This window comes from Lissotriton helveticus, chromosome 5_1 (assembly GCF_964261635.1).
Source record: "Lissotriton helveticus chromosome 5_1, aLisHel1.1, whole genome shotgun sequence".
Lineage (NCBI taxonomy): Eukaryota > Metazoa > Chordata > Amphibia > Caudata > Salamandridae > Lissotriton > Lissotriton helveticus.
In genome coordinates this window covers 1,169,049,167-1,169,074,262 of record NC_136065.1, presented here as the reverse complement: position 1 = coordinate 1,169,074,262, position 25,096 = coordinate 1,169,049,167, and the positions used below count along the sequence as shown (strand labels likewise).

Here is a 25,096-nt window from a genome sequence, read left to right as displayed (position 1 = left end):
TGGTTCGATCCCCGGCGCCGGCGGCAGCTCTGCATCATGGTACTAGGGCAATAGCTCACTCCGACGGCCCTCTTCTCCCGGATACCCATAGAGGTGAAAAGTCGTGCTTTGCAAATATGGAATTTTAAGGTGATTTGCTTGGAAGGTCAGACAATAAGAGAGGGGGCAATGGAACAAAGGGAATGTTTAATTTTATCACAAAGGTACTTGGAGTCTTTCCTGTGACTGCGTTGTGGTTAACATGAGTTCTGAGGGTCAGCCAGGATTTCATAACAAGCTCCAATCACGGTGGGCATGAGCAGGCACATGGATTCATACATCCCAGATACAACCTCAAATGAATCGCTTCAATATCGAAAATTTAGAATAAGGCAGAGGAAAACTGAAAAGCTGGGTGGTCATCCTACAACAATTCCAATACCGTAAAGCTTTCTGTGACATTCTGTGACACTGCGGTCTAAGGCCTGGAGAAGGCAGGGCAGGTGGTGTAGGCACTGTCCTCTAGTGTGATCTGGGCATTGGATATCATGGCTGAGTCAGGAGGGTCTCACAAGCCCTTGGGTTTATGACCTGTGATGAGGGAGCGCTGTGCAGGGACCAGCACCAGATTTCATCTTGAGGAACAGCAGTACTGTTATGTGGCGGGTTTATTCTTCTACCTTACACAGGAAATACGACAGTTTCCAGGTATTTCTTTTGAAGTAGAGCAAATGTGTCTGAATCAACAATAAATTAACTTCCGTCCACCTTTTTTTCGAGAATCAGAAACAGAGATTCTCTTCGTATTTATCAAACAACACTTAGGGTGTGGTGTGCAAGTGGAGAGAAACATTTCTGGTGTGTACTGAATCATTCAAGAGCGCTCGGTGCTAATTCACTGAAAAACGTCACCATTTAGCTGCAGAGTGGTCTTAAATGTCAATGCTCTGAGTGAAATAATAAACAAATAAACTTTAGGATGCACAAGCAGCCAAGTGTTGACAACAAATGGTCCCATAAAGCCATTTAATTGGATTGTGTTTACAGAAAACAGCGGTACGTGGAAAGCAGCACTGGAGTTTCTTTGTAAAATTCCAAGAATCACAAAACAAAATCCACTGGAAAAGTTTTGAATAAAGAACTTACTGTACATTAAGCTGGGGATACGGGTTTAAACTCATTAATCTTACAGACCCCTAGAGGACTGTGGTGAAATTCATAATCAGCGATTCCTGACTTCTAAGTTGCAACAGTTTCGACCTGCTGACAGAACCCGAAACATTCTGGAGTTCCAAACACCTTTGTAGGGGGTGTACAACCCACTGTTATAGGACTGTTTTGAGAGGCTGAACGTAGCCAATACTAGGTGCCCGAGGAAAGTAGTGATGTGCCTGAAAACTGAGGATGTGATTCATAAACTGCACTTTGTAGTACGTTTAAAGTATTACGCAATGTACTACAAAGTGTAAGTTTTTCCTGAATTTACAAGTGCGGAGTTTCCGCCTCAACTGTGGAGTCTCCACAAATGGTATGGATAGATTTTGGTAGAAAATATGGTAAGGATACAGGAGAATGTGATGGAAAAAGGGCAGACTGACTACTAAAGGGCAAGCGATTATGGAGGAGTAAGAGGGATTTGGGGAGGGGATGTCACCCATCCACCCAGGAGTAAGCCAATTGCATTTCTCTGGGGGAGGAGACTTACACTCTTGTGGTAAGTTTGTGTAGTTTGTGAATACCGAAAGTAACAAACTTACTTAATAGTGTAACTTACCTTTGTGAATCGACCCTGGGTATTCAATTAAACAAGAGTCGCCTAGTTGCCTTAGCACTTGTTTTTAATACGACACAAAACATGTAGACACAGGTGAGCTGGTATTATCATTTATTGCCATACAAGACACCATTTTATTTAAATCCGCATAAACATGAATAGCTGTAACTTTCATTTTGCGTTTAAATTACCATATTGTGCCATACATAATTAGTGCAGTTGTGTTTATCCAAATAAAGTCCAAACTTTTGAGAGGAGCAAATCTACTTGACAGAATTTATATTCACAGATAAAAGTCGACTTGCATAAAAACTTCAAATAGCGAGTGGAAGCAACAATGTTTAATTTTTACTATTTTAACTGGTATTAAATGGAAACACCCTAGGAAAAACATTGCCTGGCCCAGGCACTCCAGTGTCCGCTTCTTCTTTGTTCAAAGTCCTGTAAAGAGGATAGAGCATTGGCCACTCAGTGAAAAAGACTGCTAATCAGTCATGTCTGCCTCAAGGGCAGCTCGTAACACCCATCTAGTGTACACCTAAACTAAAGTGTGATGTCAGAGGTAAACAACCCTGGAAAGGGTCGCCCCAGTGCCGGCTTTAGGGAGGTGCAAGCAGTACGATTGCACCGGGTGCCAAGTTTGAGGGGGCGCCATTTGGAGTGACACAAATCTGGCACAAAGTGTTGTTTTCAGATTTACTTTCTGTGCAAATCCTGAATTATGTTGGAAAGTAGCCCTAAAGTAACGTGAAGTAGCACTATGCTCTACTTTGCGTCAAGGGGATGTACTATGAGTACATGTTGATGCTAATCCCTATCTACTATGATTGGTAGAAAGAGTTTTATTTGTCAAAGCCCAGATTTTTATACTGGAAGGCTGCCCTTCCAATACCCCTTCTAGTACAAAATCTATGCTTCACTCCACGTACAAATGTTTGCTCTAAGATGCAAGCTTGTGCACTGGTGTAAGGCAGCTTACGGTAAACCAGTCTAGTACAAAGAGCAACTGTGCCACATCTTAGTAGAGATGGCGCTGTTGAGCTCCTTCCTTTTCACACAACACAGCATCTTTGGATACCGTGTTGTGTTGCGTGAAAACGTAATAAATCTGCTGCTTTGTTTCTTACAATGATGCACATCGATTTACGCATTCATTCATTGTTTCTGTATAAAACGTGTGTGATGTAAAGTGTTCTGACACCCCACATTGGTATGAGGAAGGCTATAAAAAGACATTACATAAATATGAGAGAGGGGTTAAGGAGAGATAAGGGGAACCAATGGAGGGTGGTAGTGAGGGAATCAGAGGAGAATGATGACACCAGGGCCTGGAGGAGGGGCGGTACCAACAAAGACTGTCACACTGGGGACCACCAACGCTATAGCCGTTGCTAGCCACCACTACCATAACACTGTCCCCACCTGGCCAGCTTCACCTTTGGCAAGGAGACGAGTTCCAGAAGATGGAAGGCTTTTATTTATTTTCTTCTCTTGACTATGGCAAGCACAAATTACTTTTCGTTATATTATACAGTGTCTGAGGAAGTTGAATATAGTAGTCCACAACTCAGAGGCACACACGTGTTGAACAAGACCATGTACAATTGCCTCTTAGCCTAAAATGCACTTTTCTGCATATCTTCACGAAGGCACTTTAAAGCAACAATATATTTATTTCCTAACGGTGGATTAAAACAGTAGGTTTTAGGGCTGATATCGCATGGCAGCAGGCACAGATACGTTAAAATATATACAATTACACCCCTTCTAGGGCACATTTTCCCACTCTGCAATTTGCTTGTGCTCTTAAACATAATAGATTCAAGGCAGCTGAGAGTCGCTGGGCAGGTATACTGATAAAGACATAGTTATCAATAGTGCAATAGCTGCAGTGCTACCAAGGCACATGGCTATAAGCGGGCACACCGAACACAAAACAATGGCATTTTAATACATATATGCTTGGTGATGATGAAATGTGAACTTAAATATTTCTAAAACCAAATGAATAAATGTTCTCTATGTTTCTAAAATACATACATGTTTTCCTTTCTTTGGTACAGGGCACAGCTTTGAGAGAGGAGCAGTACAACTCCATTGTGCATTTTACAAGTTTGATCTCCATAAGCATAAGGGTGTATGGACATGGTTCAGTGTATTTTTAACTTTTGTACGCAAATGCGAAATACAGGCTGAATACAAATAAAAAACTTGAAACTCATGTCTAAACTGAAAATCCGTAAGCATAATATACAATATTATTATTTTCACTGCAGTCACATTCACCCACCCACTTGTTCACCAGAACAGAAAACCTGGCTGTGAAAGCAGTAAAAATGCAGAGCTTTTACTTGGCTCTCTGGATTCTAGTTCCTGGCACTTTCTAATTTGTACTCTGGATTCCAGAAACTTCTTGAAGAAATGTGGTCACCTCCAATCTAGTGATAGACTGTGCTTTAAGGAAGAAGCCTGTTTACAGACTGAGATTGGCAGAGGGAAGGGGAGCCAAGTGCATCAGTACACTGGCCTGGACCGTGAGAGGCTTCCCTCACACAAATCCGTTGTTTTCATCCCCTGTTTGAAGTGACGCAGACTTTAGAACATGACATTATTCTGAGCTGTTGCTTCAGATGAAAGAAGACAAAAGGTGGGCATTCCTCCGTGGGAATGTGCAATCTGGGGTGAAATTCTTGGATAAACTGCTGAAGGGTGCCAGGGGTTCAGGATGACCACAGGGAATGTGCCTGTTGTCATACATATTCTGGTGGATGGCAGCCTGCCCTGTCTGCTCATGCCAAGCATTGGTTGTTTAGGATTAGCTCTCACTCCAGCTTCATTACTGTCAAACGGACCACCTACGTCACACCAATAGACCCTAACCAGGGCCACATACATCTGTGGTTGATCCACACAGTTTTGAGAATTTGTTCTGAATCCCTTAAGTAAACAATGGGTGCTAAAGGCGTGGTTCCTGCTTATCTGCATGACTGGTATCTTTGTGCCCACCTTAGTCACGACCTCCTCGCCCCTGATTATGCGGTCATACTAGACAGTCTTTCAGAGGCGGGGAAGCTTTAACTGTGGCACATCTCTGCATACCAATCGCACAGAAGCATTGCATCTGTATCCCGTTCTAAGTTTTTGTCTAATTCCTTCATTGCGAGGACTTCCTGCATCAACCTCATTTTCCCTCAAATTCATGGCAGTGGCATTATTCAAATGGTGTCACCCCACTTAAATTGACAGGTACCCATACAATTTGACTTCGACCGGTCACCTCACAAATCTATGAAGGAACTGGAGCGAGCAGCCCCCTCAGGTGGTGGGGGGGGGGCTGCATTTCAGGGTATTCAGGCACCTAGGTTACTCAGGTGGTTCATGAGAAATGCTGGCTATTGGGCATGTCTTCATTTGACGGCGACCGAAAAAAGCCATGAGACAACCAATATGATGTCAGCCATTCGCGAGGCCCTCGCAGCATTTGTAGGTGCGTGTGTATGCAACCATACTTGTATAGAGCAAACCTAACTAAGAGGCATCAGAGTTCTGACTACGAGCAGGTATCCAAGGATGACTAAGACATTGCAGAAGGGAACTGAGAGGTAAGTTAGTCAGCAGAGATGTACTGTGCCTTGAACCCCTCTGGTTGCTTCTTGGTGTTCCCCGGTCTAGGAAGCATGTTCGCCGGATAACACAGGGGTTAGCAGTACTATGCAGTCTGTGAATGTCCTGTGAATGTCCTGGGAGAAGATATGCTATCATATCACCCGTTTTAGATTAAACATCAACCTTAAAATTTTTGGAATACTGGCACATTTTTGGTGAAGAGCTTCCAAGCTATCCAAATGATTACTTGGACATTAGGGGTGTACATGGTGCTTCTTGACAGGATTACTCTTTCCATACCTGGTGCTCATTTACACAAAGTTCTAGGGTATTAGAATTGTATTGCTGAATGTTTTTATCTGTGCTCTGCTCAAACTCAACATAGTTAGTTGGCAACACAGTGCCACAGCAGAGGGTATCTGATCGCCATTGCAGTGTTTCTGGCAGATGATTAGAAGGTGTGAGACAGACAGAGCTGGAGAGTATCTGTTGTCGCCGTGTCGGACACTTGGAGTGGTTGCAAGAAGGAGACGGCCTTCATCAGGCAAATGTTGCTGTCATGGATGCAGTAGTAGAGGCAGGCACCAATGGAGAGCTTCACAGCCGAAGGAGGACAGGTATGAGGGATGGCCAGGGATAGCACCAGAGGCACAGAGAGACTTGTAATTTCACCAGTGGTATTCTGTCCCCCAAGCAGCCACTCGTCACCTGCAAAACAGAAAGACATGCAAGTAAGCGCAGTTGACCATAGAAGTCTGCGGTACGTTTTCATCATGTTAAAGCACTGGTAAAAATGCTAATTTTTCTACCAAGTTCAAGAACATTTATATCAGAAGCTCAAACCCCTTCTGTATCCACCCGACAAATACAGCACAGGCTTCTCCAAACTAGTAACCATCATGCACAACACATGAGAATAGCGGCTTTGCCAATGTCTGTTGCGTCTTGTCTCATGTCCAGTTTTCTATTCTTTGCAGTGTATTCCATAAATATTCATTTTTTGCACTGTATCTGTCCAGTACATCACTAATTGTACTGTACGCTGTCCAGTGCTCTATTCTGTAATATTCCGTTAGTATCAAATAGTATACCTGGGGCCTCATGTATAAGGGGTTTTAGCATTCTCAGACCCTCTGATTCACGAAATCAGAGGGTTTGATAATGCTAAAACCCCTGTTTGAAAAGTTTGAAATCCATTTAACGATTACCAAATGATTAAATGGGTTTAGGAAACCATTAAGAATAGCTGTTTTAAAGGGACGTGTTAAGGACATCGCTTTCAAATACCAGTTCACTATGGTATGTATTAATGTTTGAGGACTGAAATCAGGTCGCAATGCATCCATATTTTATCATCAACTCAAATTCAAATTCGAATTCCTTTATTCGGTTTCCAAAATTTCAAAGGAAACCATAAAAGTACACCTAAAAACACATACAATCAATATATTTAAATCATCACATTACAATGTTCCAAAATATTTAAAATTGGCGACATTAAAATACAATAAAAAGATATAGACAGATAAGTTGTAAAATAGTGCTGGGTTGTTAAGAGAATTTGACTAGGCATAGGTTTAACCAAGGTTTGATCGATGGTTAACACAAAACTTTAGGAAACAGGCAATATTTTTTGCATAAGTTTCTGCTTCCAGAAATTGGAGGACCAGAAAAGCAGGGCGACAGCTACGGAGTCCCAACATTTTTAAAATTGGTATAATCCAATGTTTCCTAGGCTCTTTGTAAAATTTACAATATAAAACTATATGAATCAGAGATTGAAAAGATACATCGTCACAGGGACAGACAGAGAGGTTCTTAGACCAATCATTTGAATCTGGAAAAGTCACCAAACAATGGAAGATATTAAACCTAAAACGGGTCAGTAGGAATTTCTCATAGGAGTTCAGCTTATAAGTTAGATAGGGCTGCATTGTAAAGGTGGTCTGGATAGATAAAATATGCTGTACTGAACATTTTCCGACCTCGCTAGTTAGTCGTAGCTGCTCTAAATGTGACATACATAGCTTTTTAAATTCTTTTCTTGATCTCTCCGATATGGTTAACGGGGAATAATAGTATTTTTCCAGGCCTAGGTCGTAAAATAATTTTTTAACATAAGCAAGCCAACTAATCTTATGCACATTTTCAAGCGAAAGGCAATCGCGCAGAAGGCTTCGGGATAATTCACTCTGTGCGGACGACCAGACACGGTGCCATAAGAGGATTGGTTGGAGTTTAATGGTGTCTGATATATATACCATCCCCAGTTCCCATCTCCATCAACTCAAAGGAAGTGGTAACCCATCCGCAAACGGGAAGGGGTACCCCTTCCCCTTTGTGAATGTTTACACTAATTTTTTTAAGACTAGGCAGTGGTCCATGGTACCACTGCTTACTAATTAAAAAGTCTTGCAGTTGCAAGGGTTTCATCTAATGGCTTTGTAAATGACAGTGCCTTTTTTATGTGTTGATTTTTGAAACAGATAAATTAAAGGCATTGTCATATACAATGCAAATAGCTAAAACTCTTTCAAATGCGAGATCTATTACCTGTGAAACTTAGGAGAAAATAAAAATATAGTTATGCACTGCTACAATTAAGAATTTAGTAGTGAAGGTCTTAATTATAGCAGTGCATTATTATAGTTTTCTTTTCTCCTACCTTTCACAATGCCTTCAAATACCAAGCAGTAAGGTTGGGTGGGGGTGAGGGAGCTGCCACACTGGTATACAGAACGAAACAAAAGCGGATGGCTGCCACTTTTATGCAAGGACGCGGTGAGGAGATAATGAGCCCAGCATTGCAGCATGTCCAGAGACCTCGGGGTCCGCGCGGGCTGCTCTTTAAAACAAGCATTGGCATAGCCAATAGGTCTCGCCTTTGGGACCTTATAAGTATTTAGTTGTGCAGCACAATATCCTTGGTGCAACAACATCAACTGTTGCATGGATAAACACTTATAAGGTCCCAAAGGCGAGACCTATTGGCTATGCCAATGCTTGTTATCTTAGAAACATGCTGAATGAGGAGTGTTTTCGTAAAAACCCACTTGTTTAGTTTGTTACGATCTTGTCCCTTGATTTGCTTCTGCCTGCAGCACCAAGACACTCTCTGAGTAGCCATGCGCTCTAGAAGTGTGCACATTTATTAATTATTTGATGCATTCATATTTTGATTAATCAATACCACCTTGATTTTTGTTTACTTTAAGCGATTAACCTTTAATAAATCTTCATAGTTTGAAACTTAAATATTCTCTGCCTTTCTTGTGGAACCTAATGTGCTTCACATTTAATGACTGTATTAATTGGTTGACCAGAGTCAGTTGTGAAATTGAATCCACCTGATAGGGCTTTATGGTCTTGGATCTTCCACAAAGAAAAAACGCTAACACACTCTACCATGCACATGCCATATACTTTCTTTATCGTCCTGTAGCTTCTGTGATGGGGAAGCAATGAGAGGAATGTGAGAAGCTGCTAACGTTCAAGATTTCAGCATCAGATTTGGGTTGAATTCCAGTGTCTCCCTTTGAATTAATTGTGAATTCCTGGGTATGGTTGTTTTCCCATGGTATTGGTGTAGGGAATACAGAAGGGAGCAAACATAGAGAGAGAGAGGAATGTGGTAGGAACTAACAAATGGGAGAGATAGCAACACGTAAATGGGGGAGAAACAAACGGGTGAAAAAGGAACACAAAAGAGGGATTAGCACACAAGGACATGGATGAAGACCAGAGGCAGAGAGCGCAGCATAGGGGGGAACGCACAAAAGGGGGAGGATGGAGGCTGAAGGCACGCTGAAGGGCGAGGGAGGCGAGGGAGGGAGGAGATTGAGAAAAGCGAGAAACGTGTGAAGCAGGGGGCGGGGGTAGCGGATAACTTTGAAGTGAAGCTAAGCTTCACTTCAAAGGCTTGTTGGCACAGCGCACGCTGGGGGATGACTGTGGGAGGGGGGCTGGTGTCTGTGCACACGCTTTTTATGGCAATGCACATGCGCCTTGAGCGAGCTTTCACGGGCACTGCATGGAATCGCCCGATCTCGGTAAGCTCTGTTTAAGCCCCTTAATATCTCGCTCCGCTCAATGCGCATGCGCATTGATAGGTCGCGAGACCTAAAAAACAACTAAGTAAAGCACTTGAAATGTAAGCAGGAACAACACCAGCGGGACGGAGAGGAGGGGCTGCGAGCAGCAGGCGCCATCAATGAGATGTGTTTATTTCAGCAGTCGCACAAAACAAAATAAATGAGCGGCTGCCGTTCTCAAACCTGAAGGTGCCTCGCACAGAAAAGCATGACGTGTCTGTAGTACGACAAAATAATTAAAGAAAATAGTGTTCACAGACTAAATAAACATACTGTGTAAATACACAAGTTGGGAGGTTACAAATGCAGACAAGGCGTTATTAAGGAGGGACTAAGAAGCCTATAAATGACTTAGAAGCAACCATTTAGAAAAGACAGTAACATGAGCTAATTGAAAAGATGGGTGTAGAGTGGGCGGAGCTTAAAGTCCATACCTGAATACAGCATGCCTCGCAGAGCAGCACATGCGGTGCCCAGGGTCGACCTAAAAATTACTGCAAAACATTACATTTATATTTTTTAAATGCATCCCATTTGCCTTTCAGGAAAATGGGCTGCACTAAAAAGAAGAAAAGGTTGCTTTATTGAAAAGCAATCAGAGACATGGCGGTCTGCTAACAACAGCAGGCCATCATCCCTGTGATTGTAGCCAATCATAGTAGTTGCTATTTGAGACATACATCATGCATATTAATGCAGTAGATTGTGTATATTGTTAACAGACCTATTAGTGCATGAAGTCAGTTCACAAAATACAAATGCACTCAGTAAAAGTCTTTTACCATATGCATTCTTCATACATGAGTCTTGGTATTCTTAAATAGCACATGCTAACAAATTGCTTCTTCAGACACAGGTCTCATAGTACATAACATTTTGCAATTTATAAAAAGCAAATCGGTATTATTTGCTATTTTACAGCGAAAATGTCCTGTTTGTGCATGAGGCCCAATGCTCTTTACATGCTGTATTGGATTCTTTTCAAGACTCTATTTGTTGCATTGTATTCTGACTCATGTTCTATTAGGTGCATTGCACCCTGCCCAAAGTACAAAGTTACATTATATCCTCGCCTGTAGTTTGTATAATATAACATTGTATTTGCTGCATTGAATTATGTACCAGGCCCAGTGTTCGATATCTTGGTTTTGTGCCATCATGAGGTGTCAATTTATTATAGCTTCTTCCTCATATTGTATCCCACTCAATCTTATATCTGCTTCGTTGTCTCCTGTTCATTGGTATATGTTTTGTATTATATGTTGCCCAATATTCTAATCATTATATAGTACCCCATCTGTTTTCTTTCCTGCATTGTATCCTGTATAATGTTCTATATGCTGCATTCTATGCTGTTTAATGTTCTATTTATTGTATTCCACCTTACATTCAATTCCATGTTTGTGTTGTATTCTGGGCCGTGGCTTGTACAATATTCTTTTTGTTGTATTGCATCATGCTCAATATTTTTGTTGTTGTATTGCATCATGCCCAATATTCTTTTCTTTGTTTCGTATCATTACCTGTTTTTTATTCTGTGACGTGCATTCTGCAAAATCTTTTATACTTTGCAGTTTCACCTGCCAATAAATTAGACCACTGTATACACCAACCCCAACACTTCCCAAAAGCCTGAAATATCTCATGAAAACTTCAGCTTATTAGGCAACTACAAGATTCAGTGGTGATTAACACTTCGCTACTCCTACCAAAAGAGTAAGATTATTCTGGCAGACTTTAGAATCCACCCTAGGCCAACAAAACCCTTCAAGTTACATCCTCTCACTTGAAAAACAGCATAGGTGCCTCTTGTGTGGGGGCGTGGCTAAGCACGCAACGGGAATGGCCGCCTTGGGGTAGAGCTCCGCGCCGAGCTCCCCTTCCCGGCGCATTTCTCCGGTAAAGCACAGCCTGCAGACGGCAGAGAACCACTGGCGCTGCCGCCAGGCACCATTACCGATCACCCGGCCGACTTTGGGGAAGATGGACACACCCGAGGTACACCGAAGATTCCGCGGAGCAGTGGCCGCAGGCATCGCTTCCGGTCTCGGGAGGCGCCCAGGAAAGACCGAGGCTCCGGCGGGAGACGCAGGCCCGAGGTCGAGGCCTACATGTACTGCGACTACACGGCGCTGAGGTGAGGTGCGGAGACGGACGGCGACACCTGGCCTGACCTGACCGGAGGGTCCGCTAGCTGAGTGCTGCCTGCCCGAACACCAGACCAGCAGTGCAGCTGGACGTGGCCGGCTGGAGCCGATCCAGCAGGCACGAATAGGAGGCGGGGGGAGCGGAGCTGATCCACCGGCCACGGAGGCCTACCCCCACCCGAACGCCCAGCCCATTTACTAGGAGGTTGACAGTGGCGGGGCTGGACGGCCACGGGCAGCCCACGGTACACAGCTGGACGGCGGAACCAGCCTAACCAACGGCGCATCTGCTGAAACACGCCCACGTGTTGGCCAGAGACGGTGAGACCGCACGGGCACCCTCGGCCCAAGAAACAAAGCGCCCACAACACCGCCTACGCCACGTGAGTGCCGCTGCAGCCCACATGGCCCGCCACCGTGCTTGACCCACTACAGTGAGACACACGCTGACCCTACGCTAAGCACCAACCCCAACAAACCATCCCAATAGACGCCGGACGCCGCAGGCCATTGACACGTGGACGCGACACGGGCACACACCCACCTGGGGCCGCGGGCGCTGTGAAGTGGTCACCTGCCCCACAGCCGGACAACCACACACACAGACTGGTCCTCTGAGGGTGGGACACGCTGCGGGACCGGGAACAACGAGGTGGTGCAGATGTCTAACGGGCCCAGAACACGAACCGGAACCGGCAACACGAACCCAAAGGGCAAGATGGACAAGACCGGGAAGAACGCTGACCCGGACCAAACGGCGGCAAAACTGGACACCATGCTGGCAGCGATGGAGAGGCTCGAGGAGTCAATTCACCTAACCCGCACCTCCTTGGCCACCAAAATTGACAGCGTGGTCATCGACCTCACGCACCTGAGGGCGGACCATAAAAAACTGGCGGAGCGCACCACAGCCCTAGAAGGTGCACTGCAGACACTTCAGCCTCGCACCGATCAGTCGCATAAGCACATACAGGATTTATTGAACAGGGTGGAGTTCTTGGAGGACAGAGCTGAGGACGCGGAAGGTAGGACCCGTAGAAACAACGTACGCTTGGTCGGGGTTCCGGAGAAATGGGAAGGGAGGACCCCAGAAGAGCACATGGAACAGTGGCTGAAGGGCATACTGCCGGAAGGATCGCTCTCCCCGCACTTCGTAATAGAGTGAGCTCACAGGGTCCCCACCAAACCTCTGACGACAGGCTCCAACCCGAGACCCATGCTGCTCCGCGTAATGAACTATCGGGACAGAGACTCCATACTGCGAGAAACACGCAAGCTCCAAGAGGTCCGGATCGAGAACGCGTCGGTAATGTTCTTTCCAGACTACACTGTACAGGTCCAGCGGCAAAGGCATGACTTTATGGCGGTGAAAAAGCGACTGAGGCAGATGGGCCTCCAATACTCACTGCTGTTCCCTGCGAAGCTGAGGGTTGTAGCTGGAAAACAGACTCATTTCTTCACGGACCCCACGGAAGTGGAAACCTGGCTGGACAGCGGAGTAGATACAGAACCCAAAACGACAGCAGGTCCCGCACCCCGGCGGCAATCCGGAGGTTACAGGCGACGACGTCGGCCCCGCCGGAGTTCTCAGACGGGATCACAAGCAACGACAGGAACTCCCCCTCCAGCGGATGCCAAGCGGCAGGAGAAACAGGACGCCCTCCGCCTGGTGATGGAACTCAGCAGATCCCCTGCACAGAGCGAGGTGGCGGGCGGCAGCGCGCAAGAACTCCAAAGCGACGATGAAGCCATCTATGGTGTGCCGGACTCCCCGACCTCGGAAGAACGACCTGATGTCACTCCCCAAACGGCGGACTACATCAGCTAACTGCACGACGAGCACAGCACTCTGCAGAAACATTCGCAACTGACCACCGCAACGGACCCGGAGCGACGCAGTTACCACGAGGACTGATCGAGGCAGCGGACTACACCTCCAACCCTGCATGCTGCACATGAGGCTCACACACGCCGAACAACTCCTCAATGAACATGAGTCCTAGAATCAGCAATGGTGACCTGCGCTCGATCGAAGTGCGGATACAGGGACGCTTTGCTTCGCCTGGTGGCAGTTCGGTTGGGACACGTAATGTATAGAGTTTCGTGCATGTGCATAATGGGTTCAATGTCTGCAGGGACGGCTTAGACTGATACATTCCTCCCGGGAAGGCAATAGGCCTCCATTCAACAACTATATTGACGCAGAACCACTGATCACGTGCACATAGCACAAACACCCCCTTAGATTTGAATTTTGTTGCTCTCCTAGAGAGTATGGACGGGAGCACGTTTCGCATCCGACCTTTTGGTATTTTGAAGGTTCATAATGTTCATTGGCTTACTGTTCCGTTAGCCATGTTTCCTTCCCCTCCTATGGTCACAGTGAAGTGGTGTGCCAACTTAGCCGTTTACTTGATTGCAGGGACCGTTTGCATGATGGCGGGCACGAGATGCATGGGGTGGTGGGGGGAGGAATGGGTGGGGGGATCTGTTGAAATATTGTAATGTCAGCCATTAAGATATGCACGTGGAATGTGAGAGGTATACATACGCCATCCCGACGTTACCAAATCTACTCGTACCTCAAACGCCACCACATACAAATTGCCCTCCTACAAGAAACACACCTTAGCGCCACGGAAATTCCCACGCTACGGCGCAGGTGGCATGGACAGATCTATGCTACAGGTTTCTCGTCGTATGCTCGGGGGACACTGGTATGGGTCAGGCCGGGCACTCCATGGACCACACAGGACGTACACATAGATCCTGGGGGCAGATACGTGGCAGTCCACGGCAGGTTGGATGGCAACCCACTAGTACTGGCCTCAGTATATGCGCCTAACGCGGGGTTGGCAGACTTCCTTAACCAATTGTCGCACACGTTGGCCCCTTGGCACGGACTCCCCTGGGTACTTGGCGGGGACTACAATAGCTCACTGGATTTGGCACTGGACCGCTCTCACCCTTCACCACCCAACTCACAGGCACGGAACACTACGAAAGCTCTGCAGGCGTGGTCCACACAATGGGGTCTACATGATGCGTGGCGCACTCACAATCCACACTCCAGGGTCTACTCATATTACTCGGGTGCGCACGCCCTGCATGTACGCCTTGATCGGTACATGGTGACCAGTGAGATCCTACCAAATGTCATGAATACCTGTTACATGGGCCGCACGCACTCAGACCACAACCCGCACCTATTGGATCTGATGTGGGAACAACCTCGGCCCCCGATACCCACATGGCGGTTACAACCTGACCTATTACTGGACGGCACATTTAGGGGTTCCATATGCACACAGACAGCGCAGTATTTCGAAGACAATGCAGGCTCAGCGTCGACACCACAGATTGAGTGGGACGCCTTTAAAGTGGTCCTCAGGGGGCAATGTCTGGGCACCCAGGCCCATTCCCGACGGCAATTAGAGGCAGATCTCCAACACCTAGAATCAGACTTGTTGCGAATGGAGCAGGCAGCAGTCACGGACACAGACACAGACTTAATACAGGCATGGGCAGAACATGACAAACTAATTGACAGGTTGAAAAACATCAATTACAAGGCCCACTCAGCCCGCACGCATCACACTGGAGACAAACCTGGCAAGCTGCTAGTATGGCTGATACAACGCAAAAACCGCGTAACGCCAGTGACGGCGGTTCAATCAGTAGCTGGCCCGACGGTGTACACGCAGGCGCAGATACATGAGGCCTTTGTGACACATTACGGCGCGCTATATAGGTCCCGTCTTCTGACCACACAACCCACCATAACTACGTATCTAGAAGATGTCGCGCTGCCTGCCCTGACGGATGACCAACAGGACGACCTGGGGTCGCCGTTGATGGCGGAGGAGCTCCGTGAGGCCATCTTTGCCCTCTCGAACGGCAAGGCCCCGGGCCCTGATGGGTTGCCGGCGGAATATTATAAGGCATGCTCCGACATCCTGATCCCGGAGCTCCTCAGGGTATATGCGGCGGCGCTGGAGGACTCGACCTTGCCCCAGTCGATGAATGAGGCGACACTAGTGTCCCTTCTCAAGCCAGGTAGAGATGGTACACTCCTCGGCTCGTATAGACCCCTAGCGCTGCTAAACACAGATTATAAAATACTGGCTTCGACTCTCGCCCGGCGACTAGCAGGACTAGTGCCAGACTTGATACACAGTGACCAGAACGGCTTTGTGCCCACTAGATGCACCTCCCACAACAAACGGAGGCTGTTCCGAGTGCAAACATACGCAATGCAAGATTGGCCTGGGTCGGGCTGCCTAGTCCTTGACCTAGAGAAGGCATTCGATTCGGTCGAGTGGCCCTACCTGCTGGCTGTGTTGCGCAAATTCGAGCTTGGGGAAGACTATATTGAACTAGTAGGATTGCTGTACAGACACCCTGTGGTGCAAGTCCGCACGGGCAAGCTGCTATCTGACGCCATTAGGGTGCGACGCGGCACCAGACAGGGCTGCCCACTATCCCCATTACTCTTTTCACTGGCGATTGAACCCCTTGCTGAAATATTGCGCAATAAGGGCGCGCACTGGGGCATCCCACTAGCGGATGGCATGCACACAGTCTCGCTATATGCGGACGACCTCCTTTTATACGTCAGAGACCTCACCCAAATCCCACCAGACCTCTCGGAGATCTTCAAATCCTTCGAGACCGTGTCGGGCCTCAAGGTAAACTGGGCCAAGTCAGGGGCGTATTCGTTCAACCCAGACATCCCAGACCCTGAAATTATGATTAATGGCGAGCGATTGCCGTGGCACCACACCACGTTCAAGTACCTAGGGGTATACATCTACAGGGCACCCCAGGACATACTGGACGGCAACCTGACACGCGCCATAACGTCCATAAGGTCCCAAATTGCCTTTTGGAAATCCCTACCGCTCAATGTCCCGAGCAGAGTGACGTTGACGAAAATGATCGTTCTCCCCAGGCTCCTATATTACTTCGCCAACATCCCAGTATACGTGCGGGCACACACCTTCAAGGAACTGGCATCCATGATCAGGGACCTGATATGGAACACTGGACGACCCAGAGTGGCCCTACAAAAACTATATGCGCCAAAATGAGGGTGGCCTCGCAGTACCGAACCTTGAACTTACTATCTGGCAGCCCAACTGCAGTGGGTAACTGCCTGGCTCGCGGGAAACCGCCTGGAAGACACAGCCACGATTACGGATGTGCTGTCCTCCGCACAGATACATACCCTAGTCCACCCCCTGACGCACCCGAGGAGAACGACACAACTACATGTAGATGTGGCGGTGAGATGTTATGTCAGAAGCCTGCGGCTCACGAGACTGACCAAACCGTATGCCCCAGCACTCCCGCTCCTAGGCACCCCCAAGTCCACCTCTATAGCCACGGAAACAGCACTGGAACACTGGACGCGCACTGGAGTAGACACCATGGCGGACCTGTATGCCGATGGTGCCCTGATACCTTTTGGGACACTGGCTGCTGACACGGGTCTCCCACCGGGGCAGTTTTTACAACACGCCTCCTTGCTTTTGGCATACACACAGCGGTGGGGTAGCATCACTGAGGAACTGCCAACACATCAACTGATACAGAGCCTACATGTCATGGGAAACGGTACGCATGTGGTGCACTGGCTACATCAGGCACTGTTGTCACACACGCAACACACGTTACAACCGCTACGTGACAAATGGGCAACAGACAGGGGGAGGAACTGGACAGATAAGGAGTGGAATATGATACTACTGGGCCCCCGGCACATTCCCCGCAATGCACGCTTCAAACTGATACAATTCTATATACTGCATAGAGCGTACCTCTCACCCAGCAAAATCAACCAATACTTCCCGGGTGCTACAGCTAGCTGCCCGAGATGTGCACTGGAAGGGGCGGACTTGCTACACATGCTGTGGCAGTGCCCACAGATTCAGACGTACTGGAGGGCGGTGCTAGTGTTACTAGACAAATGCACAGACATGGTGATACCACACACGTGGGAGGCATGCATACTGGGCCTATATAAACGAACCAAATTAAATAAAGTCCCCTCCCGTTTCTGGGACCTTGGCCTCCTCACGGCAAAAAGACTGATCACGAAACACTGGAAGCAAGCTACCCCACCCCTAACGGAACACTGGCACGCATCCCTAGACAACTGGGCGAGAGCGGAAAGCACCACCCTCCATAATGAGGAAACAGCAGGTCTACGACAGTTCCCAATTGCGACATTGTGGGATGTAATGCTCAGCTCCTTTCATAGGGAATGCCACCTAGCACGGAACCCAGCAGATGTCAACCACCCGGACGCTGCCAACGACACACCCCCTGCTAATACTCCATGCGGACAGACATGATGATACTTCACCCAGCACTCCCCTCATACCGAACGCCTACCACAACTGACCCATTGTCCTCCCCAAAGCTATGCTCAATCCAATAGTTAATATCCAATGACGCCCGCACCCCCCCCCCCTGCATCGATACACCCTCAACCCGACGCACACGTCACACTTTCGAATCTGATGACCATAACCCCCTTCCCCTTCCCCCCTTTATGTCCTTTGTTCCTTTTTTTCCATTTTCCTTCACTGTTTATCTCGGAATGTTATATCCTCTGTTGCGCTAACACGGTTGGAACATTTGTGATGAAGCATTGCCATGATGTATGAGGCGGAGAACTAATGCATTGTGTGACATGCCCCGCAAACATGACAGACATCTCTGAGATGTATTACTATGTATGTTGTAGCATTCATGTTTTTATTCCTCCTGTGACTTCAATAAAGGATATTTAAACAAAAAAATAGGTGCCTCTTGTGTGCTAAAGAGTTCAACCCCATTGATGACAATGGCACCAATTGTTCTTAGTGTGTTACCCATAACTTACCTGTACTCAATTGATGATAATGGCACCAATTGTTCTTAGTTTGTTGTTACCCATAACTCACCTGCACTCAATTCTTATAAACTAACCTATAGCCTCCAAATGTTCACACAAACTTTCTCATTTATTCATCACACACTTGCGGACTCTAGACAATCCTTCATCAGCATTTCCTGCATTCAGTCCTCCACCACGCTCAAAACACAACTGTTAACAATATTCCACAGATGTTCAACTTTCTCCCTTACACTCCTATTTCCTTGGACTGCATTTTTCTTTCTGCACCGCCACATTCCACAATCAGCCTGCCCAACAGTTATTTTGCCTGACGCATACTCCACGGAAAAATTATAATCCTGGAGTTTGGCAATTAGATGTGCAACACTAGGTGGTAACCACTTATTCCCTATCACAGTAAAGTGGTGCACTGATGGGTTGTGGTTACTGCAATTTGTGTAAAATATTCCAAATACTTTGTTTTGAAAATACAACAATATCCAAAATACTGCCAATGCTTTATGATCAATGACATGCCAGTTTGCCTGTAATCTTAAAGATTTCGGGTTAGTTCTATGGTATCTCATCTCCCTAATGTCGTTTCCACAAACACTAAAGAGATTGCAGTTTCCACCATCACTGCCCTGGAAAAAGTATACATATAGCAAACATTCAATTAATAAATGCCAGCTCTCTCATAAAGAAAATTAAATAAAACAGTTGCAAACAGATGCGACCTAGAATGTACTACTATCGATATAGCAACACGTTTTATATTGATATGCAAAATTGTATTTGTTTAGTTTAAATAGTTGCACCAAGCATTCTTATTTCATTAAATACATTCATTTTCAATTTTGATAGTGATTTCAGTGAAAATAAATTCATAAAAAACATGGGGTGGTAGACAGACCATAGTCAACTGTCACTGCTTAATCTACATGCATGGAGGTGAAGATTGCGCATGTTCTGGTGCAGAGCCCTGCCCTGCTTTTGCAACAGAGCCTCTGAAAGCATTAGTCTGATCGGAGGACAGATGTTTATGCCCAAAACTTCCCAGTACCACACTCTCCTGGTCCAATCTGGAGCCACTAGGATGACTTGGTCCTGATCATTCCCAATCTTTTTCAGAACTCAAGGTAGGAGAGGAAGAAATGTGTACAGGAGGCCCATGCTCCAGTCTAGCCTGAATGTGTCTCCTAGAGAGAGTGTTCTTGGGAACACCAATGTGCAACATTTTAACACTGTTCTAGACAGTGGTGAAATGATCTAGCCACGGCTATCCCCACTGTCAAAGATGTCCTGTGTCACCTCCGGATACAACAATCATTAGTGACCTGCCAGATGGTTCACAATCAGGGAGAAGCCCTAACTACAAAGGCACAGTGCCTCTTGCTACAGGACCCAGGATCCCACTTCACCCCACTTATTGCAATACAACATGGCAGTACTGTTGTCTGTGAGAAATGACACCAGTCTTCTCTTGATTGATGGAAGGATGGCCTCTAACACCAGGTGAAAGGCCTGCAGCACCAACAGATTTATGTGTATCCGGGTTTCCTCTGATTTCCACAGCCAAGCTGGGACGCATTGGTCACCCTAGTTAGCTCAGGGAGTGGAAGGGAGAGGTGTCAGGCTGCGGTGGAGCCCCTGCAGGTTCCTCTGCAACCTGCTGTCATCCTGATGACATCTAACAGATTTCCTTGGTGCTGGGCCTACTGAGACTCCAGATTCCATTGCAGAGCCTGCATTTGCCACCTGGCCAAGGTGATAAGCAGGATACTTGAGGCCATCAGGCCAAGAAATCTCAGAGCTGTTCTCATCAAGATCCAGGACTAAGGCTAAAACATTGGGAGCATAGCCAGAATGTCCTGGACACATTTGACAGACGAATTGCCCTGAACTGCACCATGTCCAGAACAGCTCCTATAAATGGAAGACACTATGGAAGAGTTTGTGTGACTTCGGTCTGTTGATCCAGAACCCCAAATATTTCAGGATATTCGCCGTCGTCGTGAGGTAGACAACAGCTGACTGTAGCGAGCCTGCCTCCAACAGCCTGTCATCAAGGTAGGGGAAAACTGATATCCCCAATCTCTGAAGATGCACAACAACCATAGTCTTAACTTTCATGTACATCTAAGGGCGCTGTTAAAGTCGGCGTAGAGCAAAGCAAACTGAAAAGGCTCCTGGCTGACCTTGAACTGCAAGCAATGCCTGTGTGATTGCAAGATGGGCATATGAAAGTATGAATCTTGTAGATCCAAAACGACCATCCAATTGCCTGGATCTACGGCAGACAGATCTTGGGCCAGTGGGAGCATTTTTTTTTTGCCATTACGTAGGTAGCCATTCAGAGGGCGAAGATCTAAAATAGGATGAAGGCCTCCATCCATTTTCAGCACAAGAAAATAGCAGGAGTAAAAACCCATCCCTACTTTTGAGGACGGCACTTCTTGCAGCAAGATGAATAGGTGTACCTCTGAAAACCACTCTGATGAGGAAGGAAGCTGTGGTGGGTCAAAAAAACAATAGAAGGGCACACCTCTGCTGGACAATCTTGGAGGCCCATTTTCCGGATGTGATATACCGCCAGTCTGGGAGAAAATGTGGGTCCTGCATCCCATGGGGTGGTTGTCCACCATGAAGGGCAAACTAAAAGAGATTGGGGCAGGAGACTAAGCAGACGGTGCCCCTGCTAAGCAGATGGTGTCCCTGCTGACCTGCATGATGTCTGCTTGATCCCTCTCCCTGGCCATGAAAGGGCTGGGGTGACTGTTGCGGGTACTGGCATTGTCCATACGACAACCCTCTGAAGTTTCCCAGAGGGGTTGAAATTGATGTGGAAACTTTTGAGCAGGAGTGGAACGGTCCAAGGAATAAACTGTGGCTCCGGGTTTCCTTAAAATGTTTGAGGGCAGAATCAGTCTTTTTGCTAATTAGGCAGGACCCATCAAACGGTATATCCATAAGGGATGTCTGCACGTCTTCAGAAAAGGCAGTAGATTGCATCCATGAATGGTGACACAGCACCACATTAATGCCCACCGCTCACCCCAAGCAATCAACATTATCCAAGCAGGCCTTAATTACACATTTGACTGCATCCTGGCTGTTTGTAATGGCTTGAGACTAAAAGGTCTGAAACTCCTCCAGGACCACTGGCAAGCTATCGCTGGCCTTGTCCAAGAGGGCTCCTATACAGCGGACTATTATGCAGGCCACATTGACCGACCTCAGTGCCAAGCTGGCTCAATCCGTTTCCACTCCTTGTCTGGAGCAGTCATGGGGAATACATTAGGATTCACTTTGCTCACAAGAGTAGGATGATGTGTAAGAAAGTTTGATTCACAAAGCACCAGTCTGTGGAGTCTGAACATCTTCATGTACACTGGTGGACAAGAGCAAGGCGTAGTCCAAGTGCCCATGAAATTGTTACTCAGTGCTACATTAAATGGAAGTAAGTGCTGAGGGAAGGCTGGCCCAGGGCATAACACCTCAGTATGGACATTTGTCTGGACTCAACAGAAGGTAATTGTAGGGCTAGGACCTCAGCTGCACATCTAATTACTACATTGAGGGCCCAAGAGGCGAAATCGACCCTGTATCAGCAGAAGCATCAAGTGCACTGCCCTCCTGTAAGTTCATATCTATCTATCTACATATATATATATATATATATATATATATATATATATATATATATATATATATTTATTTATTTATAGCATTTATAAAGCGCATGAATCACCCCACATGGGGTATCTCCGCGCTGAGGACTAAAGAAATACAGACTCAAAGGGTAAGCTAAAAAAGATAAGTCTTGAGCTTTTTCCTAAAAGCCAAATAATTGGAGTTCAGGCGAAGTTCAAGAGGCAGTTGGTTCCATAAAGTAGGAGCCATGTAAGTAAAAGATTTGCCTCCTAGTCTAGATAGTCTGAAGCGGGGGTAACCAGTAGACCTTTTCCCTCCGAACGTAGTGTGCGAAATGGAATATGTTAAGTTAGTTTGTTGGTCATATAGATGGGAGCCATATGATTCAGACTCTTAAATACTAAGCAGCACACTTTGAAATGAATTTTGTTGCAAATAGGAAGCCAGTGTAAAGCAAGAAGAAGAGGAAGAGATGGAGATCTCCTGGGGGCCCCCGTCAATAAACGGGCGGCAGTGTTTTGCACCACCTGTAAGCTATGTAGATCATGATCCCTAGCTGAAACCAGTAAAGCATTGCTGTAGTCCAAACGATTCAATACTAGGGCATGAATCAATGACTTCCGCATATAAGTGGGAAGGAAGTGAAAGTATATAAATATATATATATATACTGTCATCATCGTACTGTGAGGGGAAATCATCCCCATCGCTACCATCATCATTATCAGGAGGCACCAATCTCTGGTCCGAATCCAGGCCAAAATAAATGATGAGCCTCTGAGGACGGCTCCATGGCAGAAGCATTGTTTTGCATCAATCAGAACGTACAGAAACCAGGTGTGCCTGGCCATGGTTGTGACGGATTTGACTCAGGGTCACCTCTGGCATCAGCAATTTAGAGACTAGAGTAGATGATGAAGGAAAATACGCAGGTCTTGGAGCGAGAATGGAAACCGGCACATTAACTTGTGTAGAAGTGGGTCTAGAGGCTCAGGGAGTGCTAAAACGGATCTGCTAGTAGTAACCCTGTTGGACGCCCCTCCAGATTGTTTGAGCCCAGAGGTGGGCCAGCGAGAGAGCCGGAAGAGTGCCAAAAATACACAGTATTGTCTTTTTAATGGCCTCAACCTGCTGAGGGGTCACAGACCGTCTGTGAAATTTGGAGCATAGTTTCAGAATCGCTATTTGATCGAGAACGAGACGGATTTGTCCTGCTGACTTCTCTTTTGACAGAGAGTGGCAGGATGTATTTGAGTCACACTTTGACCTCTTTTACTTTTTCTCTGACTAAATCTTACTGGATTACTGTCACCGCAAAAACGATTTGTCACAGAAACAGCCTGAAGAGTGAGAACTTAAGCGAGGCCCATGACTTCTTTTAGTGTTCAGACCATAAAACTTTGCTTCATGTTCTTGGTTCACCTTCAGGTGCACGAGGGCACATTATTTGCACCATTTGGAGTCGTGCCCAAAGCTCAAACACAAGAGCCATCCCTTGTGAGGGTCTGTTCCGACAGTTACAACACAGCTTGAACACTGCAGCCTTTGGTGCAGACATTGTTCCCTTGCACATTGGAAAAAGAATTCGAAATAGTTCATCAACCGTTTAAATTGGAAAGCAGCTTCAGATTAGGGATGGGTGGTACTCTGGAGTTTTACTCTGCAAAGTTACATAAAAACTCCGCATAATTCCACATAGTTCCGCCCACCGCAAGTCTCCAATGGGGATGGCAGCTTAAATCTCCATTGCATTACAGAGAGATCAAAGTGGACCCCAGCTCTCGATCCCCAGTTTCCCCGGTGCCCAAACAGATACAATGTCCCTCTTTATTTCAATGCACTGCTTTCCTGATGAGAAACGGACAGCGAGTGCAGAGTCTGCCTGCAAAGCAATGGGATTGGCAGCAGCAGCCCGGGTGCTCTCAACAGTAGGTCTCGCTGCTTCAACTTTCACAACCCATCACTTTGGCCATTTCTAATGGATTTTCAGGTAACAACATAGCAGATTATTGACCCCTAATGCACCAAACACCAACTGTGGACAGGGAGCGCTGAAATTAAGGAAACTAAAACAGACTTGAAGCCCACACTCAGCACAGTCAGCAAACGGAATTGCTCCCTGGAGAGGTATCGCAGCATCACCATGTTTACATTTCCCATGGCTGACCCTGGATCGCAAGCCACTCAGGAGGATACTGCCCTGTATTACTACATGCGGGACTGGGAAGAGAAGAGAGAAAGTGACATCACGTGTAGAGTAGGCGTCAAACCTTTGAAACACGCATGCTCTAAATCACATTGCTTGAGCATTGAGATTCAGAGTATATATCTGGACTGTGGAATGGACCTGAATATGGGACACGACTTGTGCTAATGACAAATTGAGGTTTTTACTATAGCTAACGTGGTCGCCACCTTTTCAACAGGAGGGTTTAGTGGCATCCAGGGATGACATCGGAGGACTATCCAGTAACCTAAATGTAAACACTGTTGCAGCCATCTTGAAATGACACAAATAATCGACCACTACTATTACTCAGTTGGGCCACTAAAACATGCTATTGAGCAACGACATTGTATATCAGAAGTTTACATTTATTTCAAAAGTAAGCGTGCCACTATAAATAATGCCGCAGCAGAGCATACCCTACGCCATACTAATCTCAAAATTGTGCGTGCAGTTCACGCACGGACAGCAGGGGGAAAAAAGACTCTCTGCTATCATGCAGGCCGCCCGACACGGAGCCGCAGGTGACCCTCATAAGAGGGCGGGCACCTTAGTGCCACAGGAGAACCGGCGCACCAGCCCTCTGGGGTCCAGTGGCCGGAGGCCGCTGCCCAGGGCCATGACGTCATCGGTATTTATTGGGGGGCTGGGGGGACAAGGTATTTAGGTTTCCTACACGCCCCTGAGCAGTCTCTTTTGTCTTCACTGCCCTCGCTGTTGGATGCCGCCCGGGAC

At 46.7% G+C, this 25,096-nt stretch overlaps 1 protein-coding gene across 1 annotated transcript in view; it reads right to left on the bottom strand.

Annotated features, from left to right (window-relative positions):
- Nucleotides 1-1,847: 1,847 nt before the first annotated feature.
- The window catches only part of NHLRC2 (NHL repeat containing 2), a 927,811-nt gene continuing 904,562 nt past the window's right edge, over nt 1,848-25,096 (bottom strand). The window contains exons 11-12 of the mRNA XM_078643860.1: nt 5,089-6,067; nt 1,848-5,030 (exon numbers count right to left, since the gene is read on the bottom strand). Coding sequence (XP_078499986.1) covers nt 5,811-6,067 — 257 coding nt within the window. The 3' untranslated portion in view covers nt 1,848-5,030; nt 5,089-5,810. The remainder of the gene's footprint in view (nt 5,031-5,088; nt 6,068-25,096) is intronic.